The 10,000-nt window shown below is 37.3% G+C and overlaps 2 protein-coding genes across 19 annotated transcripts in view; both read left to right on the top strand.

Moving 5' to 3' along the window:
• Positions 1–4,050, top strand: part of T48 (FU domain-containing protein T48) — a 24,168-nt gene extending 20,118 nt beyond the window's left edge. Inside the window, exons 2-5 of the mRNA XM_085656803.1 lie at positions 1,486–1,804; positions 2,054–2,206; positions 2,330–2,474; positions 2,896–4,050. Coding sequence (XP_085512929.1) covers positions 1,486–1,804; positions 2,054–2,206; positions 2,330–2,474; positions 2,896–3,507 — 1,229 coding nt within the window. The 3' untranslated portion in view covers positions 3,508–4,050. The remainder of the gene's footprint in view (positions 1–1,485; positions 1,805–2,053; positions 2,207–2,329; positions 2,475–2,895) is intronic.
• Positions 4,051–5,485: 1,435 nt separating this feature from the next.
• The window catches only part of LOC118447228 (uncharacterized), a 14,499-nt gene continuing 9,984 nt past the window's right edge, over positions 5,486–10,000 (top strand). For 2 of the 18 annotated variants that reach the window (XM_035878939.2, XM_035878940.2), the window contains exons 1-6: positions 5,657–6,154; positions 7,393–7,498; positions 8,182–8,583; positions 9,185–9,702; positions 9,771–9,912; positions 9,990–10,000. The exon at positions 9,990–10,000 is cut by the window's right edge and continues 322 nt beyond it. In XM_035878939.2, the coding sequence (XP_035734832.1) occupies positions 7,448–7,498; positions 8,182–8,583; positions 9,185–9,702; positions 9,771–9,912; positions 9,990–10,000 (1,124 nt within the window). In that variant the 5' untranslated portion in view covers positions 5,657–6,154; positions 7,393–7,447. Of the gene's footprint in view, positions 5,630–5,656; positions 6,155–6,948; positions 7,080–7,392; positions 7,499–8,181; positions 8,584–9,184; positions 9,703–9,770; positions 9,913–9,989 lie in introns of those variants that run through there. The other 16 variants (XM_035878938.2, XM_035878937.2, XM_035878935.2 and 13 more) reach the window with 15 other exon arrangements.

The following is a 10,000-nucleotide window of genomic DNA, read 5'->3' as shown; positions in this document are numbered from 1 at the left end:
AAGAAAAAGGAATAGAAAAGAAAAAAAAAGGGAAAGAAAAGAAGAAAGGTAGAAAGAACAAATAGAGATTCTTCCAGGTAGAGTCGATGAAAAATTTGGTAAGTTTCTTGTCGACTTAGATCGAGTGAATGTGAACGATAAAGCAAATAGTTAGAAAAGTAGTCTCTCTTTCTCTCTCTCTCTCTCTCTCTCTCTCTCTCACTGTATGCGTGTTAAAAGTATGAGAGAAGGAAAGAGGCCCCATATAACTCGGGTGTTCTCAACCTGGAGAATGTTATATACCTACTAGGTATTTAACCATCAGTCGTTCACATTGCGTGTGTGTTCACGAGAGTAACAAGCGGAACACAGAACGCAGTCAGAGAGTTCGGTAGAAAAGACCCACGTAATCCGGAAAGTGCCAACCGGATTCCTCATACGTTTGCTAACTGGTACAACACATCGAATCTTCGTCGTCGTAGTCGTCGTCGTCATCATCGTTATCGTCGTCGTCGTCGTCGTAAGACAAGTCTCTTGACTTTCGACAAGACGTCGTTTTTTTTTTAAAACGTTCCTCTTTTTACAACGTTTGTTCTTCTTTTTGTCGATGAAAGAAAAAAAAGAGAGAGAAAGAGAGAGAGAGAGAGAGAGAGAGAGAGAGAGAGAGAGAGAGAGAGGAAAGAACAAATAGATATATACCAACTATGTAGTTATGTGTACTACATACCTATCTACTTGAGACGTTTAGGTACTCACAAAAAGTACATAATTTGCTCTACTTTTTTTTTCCTTCTTCCTTTTTTTTTTCTCTTCTTTTTTTTTTCCTTTTTAGTTATAGACTGTCAGAGAGGCCGTTATAAGTCGTATTCGTTATCAACAATATCGCAAAACGAGTATTGCTGAGCGTGACTTCGGTAGGTGCACCAGTATGTGTGTCAAGCAATCAAGGCATGACTCGAGGCTATGGATCAACGCTCGGTGTTAGTGTAAGGTCCAAGAAGTTAGAGCTACTTCTTGCTTGGAATTCGCCGGGTGTCACGTTCCTATTTCGAATGTTTCTGTTACTTGAAATTCGTTGTTGAAAGTTACGATGGATGATCGGTTATTCGAAACGATGGAACGATTAACTTTAGAGAGAGAAAGAAAGAGAGAGAGAGAGAGAGAGAGAGAGAGAGAGAGAGAGAGAGAGAGAGAGTTTTCACATGTTCCGATAGATATACCTATATATATATATATATATATATATATATATACATGTGTGGGTGTTGTGTATATCTACTATAAGACTTTCTTGTCTTTTTCCTACCAAAGATTTATTTTCGTTTTGTGAAAATTATTGAAAGAGGGCAAATTCTATATTATAGTCGATTTTTCTTTTTATTTCTGTTTCTTTTTCTTCCTCTTTTTTCTTTTCTTTTTTTTTTTTTTTTTTTTTTGGAAATTAATCTCCTTCCCTTTGGTTTCTTTACTCTTTTTTTTTTCTTTCCTTTTGTTTGTTTTTTCTAGGATGCGTCGAAGATCCAGGAGGATGCAAAAGATGCAGAGGTGACACGTGCGCGAGATGTGCTGTCCTATTACACAAAGGAACCTGTGTCGATAGCTGTCCACCTGGTCACACAGCCGACTGGTCGACAAGAGATGAATATATGGGCAGAGTTTGTAAAGAGACTGGTTACATCTTTGGGCTGACCGGTAGTCAGGTCGCTATCTTGGTGGGAGTTGTCTCCGGTGCAACCATATGTGTCTTCATCGTACTATGCGGCGCAATTATCGTTCATAGAAAGAAAAAAAAGGCGACGAAGATCGTTCGGCAATTTGAGAACAGGTGGATTATAAATTGAATTTTTTCTTTTTCTTTTTCTTTTTTTTTTTTACGAATATAAAAGTAAACAATTTTCTCATTTTTATTTATTATTTATATATTTTTAACAAGTATGCATGAAGAATTAAATTTATTATTAATATCGTTATTAGAAAATATTTCATTTTATATGTATCATATATATATATATATATATATATATATATATATATAATATATATACGTATACATTTAATGGATTTTTTCTTACAGTGCTGAGAGAGGAGAATTCCTGAAGCATCTTGCAACGTTAAGAGGCGAGGGACACACTTTCCTTTCCATGCTAAACGACACAAGAAGACAAGTTAGAGAATTATATTACTCCGGAAGTAACGGGGATGGCGCCGTTGGCATTCAAGCGTACAGGTAACGACCATTTACGAGTCTTCCCCTTTATAATTTCGTATATTTAATTAAAATAATAATGTTAAGCTACTCGAATAGATTACTCGATTAACGATAAATTATGATTAATACCCCTACAATTAGACCCGTTCTTCGCGACCTCGCAAGGATATTAGTCCTTGTTAACAGAAAGGACGAGGATATAAAGTTACCTCCCGATGACTGGCAGAGATTATTATCTTGGGCAGAACGTTTACTCAGAAGGTACAAGCGACACAGTAGCCCAGAAGTGAGTTGACAATTTTTTAACGATGACATTTACTAAATCAAAAAACGCGATTCTCTCTTTCTCTCTCTTTCTCTATCTATCTATCTATCTATCTGTCTATCTATCTATCTATCTATCTATCTATCTATCTCTTTTTTCTCTCTGTCTCTCCTCTCTCTCTCTCTCTCTCTCTCTCTCTCTCGCTCTTTCTCTTTCTCAATTTCTTCTTTAATCTTTCTTTTTTTCATGGCAGTCTCTTAAGCATTTCGGTGAGTTACATGAATTTTGAAAAAAAGTAGTTCGTAGATAATACGTGTTAGAAGCAAGTATTAGTTAGAAACATTATGTTAGAAAAAAAAATATATATATATATATATGACAGTAGAAAGAGATGTTCTCAAATCGGTAGATCTTATTTTAACGTGTTATTTTACTTTTAAAGGTGGCTCAACTCGTGACATTCCTGCAGCATCCAACAACGTCCGTCCAAACGAATCCAACGGAGTCGGTTGTGATAACTCCGCCGTCTCAAACATTTGAACCTAGAAGTACGCCAACCAATCTCACAACTTTTCAAGCGAACTTACCACTCGCCACTTTTCAAGCGAGCGACAAGTCCAGTATTAGTCCGGCAAGTTCGAGTTTAGGATATGCCAAGGATAGTCCACTTGGTTCGAGCTTAGGACAAAACAGTTCCATGCCCTATCACGACAAACTCACTCGAAACGAGTCTACGATGGGACAGATGACTCCTTTGGTATTCGGCACCCAAAAAAGGCTGAAATCAAACGGATCGCATTTTCAGGAATTAGCCATTTCGGTGTTCAATAATCATAATGGCGGTGCTACGTTACCAGATATCAATCGTGGATCTAATGGTCGTGAAACGAGCGTTCTCGATCGAGAAATTAATCCTCAATGGGAATTTCAAAGCGCTGTAGAAGCTGCCAACTATACCATATTGTCCGATAGATTACCCGATTGCGACTACCTCATAGATGATTTCACGATCCTTGGCTTCAGGCCACAGGATGAAATAACTACCGAATTATAAACATGTTTATATCGATATTGTATAATATCAATATGAAACGTCGTACCTATGAAAATATTCAATTATAAAAATCACAGATACCATAACGTTTCAGCTTTAACGCGACAAAATTTTATCCTGCTTTTAATGCACGATACACATCATTCATATCAACGATCTATAACATTTTCCCGATTTATCGAAAGTATGAATCCTTATTATCAAAGTTATTAAACATATCCAGTTATAGTATAATGAGAGGAGAAATTTACAGTGACACCAAATAACTATAAGGAAGTTATGTATAAATATTCAATTTTATTTAACGATCAAGTTGTTGTACATGTTTATTAACAATTATTGTATATATTAACATACTAGTCAACGTCTTAATGTGGTTTTCTTTTTTTTTTTTTTTTTCTCAATTTGTTGTCGCTCTAAATTAGGTGACCTCTAATTGTAAATTTATTTCGATGATTATGAATTGAATATATCCGATCATATATGAATTTTATTTCTTAATATAAATATTAAGAATTATTAAACAAAAAGAAAAAAAAAAAAGAAAGAAAATTAATAATTTAAAGTGATTCGAATCATTTCTCTTTCTTATTATGAAAAACTCAGATATATAATGAAAAATTAATAATCATTATGCACAAAGAAATGTCAATCATACAAATTTCGAATATTCTATTATTTGTGTGTATGTTTTTTCTCAATACTTTGGAAATTGTCGACGAGAGTGATTTTTGAAAAAAAGAAAAAAAAAAAATTAAAAATAGAAAAAAGATTATAAGGCAGATTATAATTGATAATTTATAAATATTTTAATCTTTATCAATGAAAAATTTTTGTTCACCTTTGTCTACAATTTTTAAAGCATTCTACGAATGAATGGAAATATGTATGTGATTATTTAAGTAATTCATATCATTCCATATTTGTGTCTGGCCAAATCGATTCTTGTACAAATCTTTGTAAATGTAAGTGTAAATACCGATGAATATTTTTAGTAATAAATTTAAGAAAATACAACAAATATATAAAACATACTCTCGCATTTAAGAAAAAAAAATAAAAGAAGGCATTACGTTAATTCGACGAAATAAAATGAGGTAAAATAAAAAAAAAGGTCTATAAAAAAAATGGCGTATTCTAAATATTTTCTTTCTTTTTATATTAATCTAAGTACAATAATTTTTCACACACGTTATATTTCCCTTTCTTTTTTTCCCCTCAAAATCTTTAATCACGTTTATCGTATAATTAAATTTAGTCTGTTTTACCACGTGATTCATGAAATCGTATTTATTACAAATATAAAAAAATTGATTTGATTTTATGAAAAAAAGAAAGAAAAAATTAATTGTACAAATTTATATCTCCAAATAATAAGCGATATAAATCGAATAAGACTAACGTTAAGAAGAATTATCGATTTTTTAGCGTGCCTGTAGTCGAACGCCAGTGCTGCCTCTGTCGGTAACCTCTAAAAAAATAAAAGCAGAAAAAAAACTTATCAAGTATCCGCCATATTAATATCGTCCATAAAGAAATCAACGCACTTACCGACTGTAACGCTATAATTATATAAGTATAGATGAATCTATGTATTCCAGAAATAAGTAACAACTGGAACACCATCTACAGTCAAGTACTTTTTATGAAACACGATGTAATTGGTTCGTTAGAATACATCATTGATTTTTAACCAATCCGAGGGCGTCTTTGCAAAAAAGATAGTTAAATCGACTTCCGGTAAATGCATATTTAAATCAGTCGTGCTTACGTACTGTCATCGACGTACATGTGTTATATCCATAGTACTAATTGATCGTGCTTTCATTACCTATATATATATATATATATATATATATATATCACGAAGATAGAAAAGAAAAAAGAGGAGGAACAAAAAAAAAAGAAAAAGAGAAAACATATGCGAAACGAGTATGGGATATAACGGTACATTAGTACGCAAGGAGGAAGGCACACAGCTTAGCGGGGACGATCGATCGGGTGTGAAGAATTTTTCATCGTCATCCAGAATTTTGGTTTGGCGGTTCAATCTCTACAGGAAGTATAGCCGATGCGCGCGCAAGCGGATGTTGCGCGCGCAACAACGACGATACGACAAAGGGTACTCGAGACATTAGATTTAGATATTTTCGAAATTATACTAAGATTCATCGTTTCAAAATGCATAGGAATTCGTTTTGATCGACGTAGAATAGATTGGCCGGGAAATTTTCTCATAAGAGTTAATTCGGTATGGCGCGTCCTTCGGACGCACCGAGCGCGTAAGTTCCTGCGGGGTGGGCGAGGGACGCCATGACAGTCGTCGTATTTTCTGTTAACCGCGAGCACGTAGGCACTTCCCAAGATTTTCGTGAAATTACGTGGCACGTCGGAGTCGAACAGGGCCGAATTTGGTCCTCCGTTATTCCGTTCTCGACGGCGTACACTTGGATGATATTGTTGAAGCGGAGGGCGAGGGAGCGTGGCCATTATCGAGGATTTGCTTGTGGGTATCCGTGGCGAGGTGAGACGTCGAGAGGCGGCGAAAGGCGTCCCCCCTGCGTCGGGACGCGCGTCTCCCCGTGCACGGGACGGCCTAAGGCCGTAAGAGCGAGATGCCTGAACCGCCGACGGCATCCTTTACCACGTGAGTCCAATTCTCTAAGCTCTATTACGAAGGTAACTTTGATACTCGGTGTGGTTCTGGCCCTGGTCAAAGAACTCGCTGCGCCTCGTTTCTTTGCCTCCATCTTTCTATCTCTTTCTCTCTCTCTCTCTCTCTCTCTCTCTCTCTCTCTCTCTCTATCTCTTTCTCTTTCTACGCATAGTCTCCTTTCTCTCTCTCTTTCTCTCTTTTGTATAAACCTATATATATATATATATATATATATGTATATATATATATATATACAGTATAGATATCTTTTTTTTATTTCTCTTCCCCGCCTTCTCTCTCTCTCCCCCTCCCTCTCTCTCTCCTCCCTCCCTTCCCCCCACTCGTTACGATGCACATACAGGTACATTCCCTTGCCCCCGAATCTTGTGTCACCACCATCTTGTGGCCCCTTGTCCCCGTTCCACGTTCTCTCTACCGAGCGACAATATAATTCACGCGTCATATGTGCGATACTAACCAGAAGATGGTAAACGCGGAGATTCCTTCGAGCGCGGGGAATTCTACGCCGGTTGATCGTGGCCGACATTGAAGCACAGCTGCGTACTCGTACGAGGTGCTTCTGCCGTTGCCGTTGTCGTTGCCGTTGTCGTTGCCGCTGAAACGCAGGCCGCTTTCTTCATCGCTTTTACGCGGCCCCTTTGTCACGCTCCCGAAGATGCTAGCCGATGACTCACCCATTTCCCGCTTCGTCGAATAAAAAAAAATTTCTGGAGGTTAAGAAGACGTGATCGATTTAATTCGCGAGGATCGCCTTTTTCGTGGCTACTTTCGTGTTTACTCCGATCGATCGCCACGTCGGATCGCGCGTATCGGAAAATTTCCACATAGAGCGATGACGTCCGCGATTTTCTCATAGCCGACCGAGTATTATACGCTGGAATCGACCATTTTCGAGGTTAAACGTTGTGACACTTGGTTTTTCTTCGATTTCCAATACAAATCCTACCGATTTAATGTTAGACTCTTATATTATTCCTCATGAAATCTAGTAGTTATAACGAGGGATTTTTACGTGCTGAGACGTTATGGCATTCGTAAGGAAATGACGCGACTCGAGCGACATTAAGAAGCTTTATAAAGATAGTTCTTTTTTTTTCTTTTTTTTTTCTTTTTTTTTCTTTTTTTCTCTTTTTTTTTTTTTTTAATTTCGATAGTTCCAATAGGGGTTATTGAAGTTAAGATTTAAATTCGAGTCATGTGTTCTGCAGGATGAAAAGTGAATTATGTCAGAAGCACTTAATTGGTAGCCTTCAGTGAACGAAGATGAACAGCGAGCAGCATGCGTTGCCAGCGACTACGCAGGCTCAACAAGAGGTGAGAATATTTTTAAACGTATGCAGGCTACTTACCAAGCTACAATTGCGCGATGGAAATATTGTTTGTGTTTAAAGATATATCTTATTAGGTATTCTTCAACGTTAAGAAGATATGTGTCATATTTATTGTCGCATTACTTTACTATTCAAGACTTACGTGCTCTCTGTCTATCTTGTACTCTCATTTCAAAACTAGTTACGCAAACTTATATTTTATTTACTAACAAAAGTAGATGACAGTTTACATTTATATGAATATATTTTTGGTATTCTATGAACGTGTATATATATATATGTGTGTGTATATATATATATATCCGTATATGAATATATTTATCTATATCTTATTCGTTTTCTAAGTAACATGTTAAATATAATAATTTAACATTCAGATTCAATGTTCTACAAGTAAATATTCTATTACAGCCAATCTTCGCAACACATTTATCTATATTCTTGAGATAATCAGAATTTTCTTCCTAAATGTTGAAACATGTTCATTAAGACAAATAAATATCTATCTTGTATTTAGGTAAATATTAACCGATCTATAATGCTTGAGCCTAGACTCTTTGGGAGGACTTAATCCTTATTGGCGCACTTGTCGATTGGAATCGAGCCTGGTGCATGCCGTTGCATGCCCTATTGATGTTGTACAAATGTCTGAATGTATATCGGTAGGATGTAAACGCGGGTCAAAGTGGTCGTCCTTCATACCCAGGTGGTTTGGCTACTTCTACTGGCCTTGGCAATGTGGGGAATACCCCTCATTCATCCGCGGACCTGCGTGTAGGTACAGCCGTAGCGTTAGCCTCCTCGGTAGCTAAGTATTGGGTCCTGACCAATCTGTTTCCCGGACCGCTACCTCAGGTCTCGGTCTACCACCATTCCCACCACAACTCCTCTCATAGGAGCGGTGGAAGTGGGGAGGCATCCTCCAAAGAGCCAGCCTCCTCCTTGAATCAGGAAATGGCATTGAACTCCAGCTCTCATCATCAGTCAACCTCTCAGTCGGCACATCATCACCATCAACCTTCAGTTAGCAGTAGCAACCATCATGGCTCTATGCAGTCCAACTCTCAGGTTTGTTTGCGTAGAAGCACGCTATACTCGAAGATCGAATGTGGCTTATGAACTATCATAGCAGAGTATTAGAGTCTGCCTTTGCAGGAGTTGCAGTAACATAGTACCTTGCGCGTATCTTTATGGAAATGTGAGTAGGTGGAAAAGATATACATAATGCCAAATGAGTAAAGCGGCCTTTGAGTTAACGGTCTACTATCTTCGGCAAATTTTCTTTGCTTTTGCCATAATGTTCTCTTTCTCCATTTCCCATCCTATTTCCACCTTTCACTTCCTACTTTCTTACTTTCGACGCAATATTCTTATATTTCGGTATATAGCAGCTTGTGAGTAGCTCTTAAAATTTTAAATAATATTCGTTAATCTATATAATATATGTCAGACAATGCTCATTTGACAGTAGTACTTGATGAAATATTACAGACGATTGGAATACTGAGTATTAAAAAAAAAAAAGAAAATAAAATAAAATAAAGTAAAATAAAAGAAGAAGGAAAGAAAGAAAAAGAAGAAAAAAAAAAATAATAAAAACATTACATCAAGAACAACTGTGACATTTTGATAACTTTTTAATAACCTATTATTTGTCTTTTGTTATTAGCAGATTCCAGTTTCTCTTCCTGGCCTTAATCTAGACGGGGCGCATATCCCGGCGAGCGTTAGTCACTTACAGGCAGCACACGCGCAAATGCAACAACAAATGCAGGCTCAACAGCAGCAGCTGCACCAGCAGCAGCAACAGCAGCCGCAGCAGCAGCAGCAACAGCAGCAGCAATCTCATCACCAAATGCAGAATCATCAAAATGCACAGAACAATGGACCGACCTCACATAACCAGAACACTCAGCGGGACGACAACAAAGTCAAGGATGAAGGTGGCAGCTGTACCACCGAACGCTGTAGCGATAATCAGGTTCACTGTCAAGTTCAATGCGATCTTCAGTTACAACCACCACAAGACTTACAACAGAGCTTAATGCAACAGCAGCAGCAACAGCAGCAGCAGCAGCAGCAGATTGGCGTGAATATAAGCGGGAATTCTTCAACCGAGGGTAGCAGCCAAAATAATTCGGAAAAGCCGGAGAAGGAAAAGGAGTTGCGGCAACTTAATATGACGCAGTAAGTTTCTATGCAATGGAGTATATACTTTTAACAAATCATAAAAAATCCTTCTTTTTTATTTTTAGATTTCAAGTTCCAGACTTAAAACCAGGTGGTCATATGATGGACGTCAGAACTGCGGACGGTTCGGTAGTCAAAATTAGTGCGGGAAATGAACAAGACTTAGCTAAAACATTGGGTGTTGAAATGGTACAAAACATGTACAAGGTAATAATATTATATTAACGCGCGTTCTATTCGTGTATATAAGGCGAGAAAATACAAAATTTCATTGCGCTCGACAGGTCAATGTCGA

This window comes from Vespa mandarinia, chromosome 4, assembly GCF_050613455.1.
Source record: "Vespa mandarinia isolate Hongniang chromosome 4, ASM5061345v1, whole genome shotgun sequence".
Classification (NCBI taxonomy): Eukaryota; Metazoa; Arthropoda; class Insecta; order Hymenoptera; family Vespidae; genus Vespa; species Vespa mandarinia.
The sequence above is the reverse complement of the archived record's forward strand: the minus strand, read 5'-3'. Positions and strand labels throughout refer to the sequence as shown.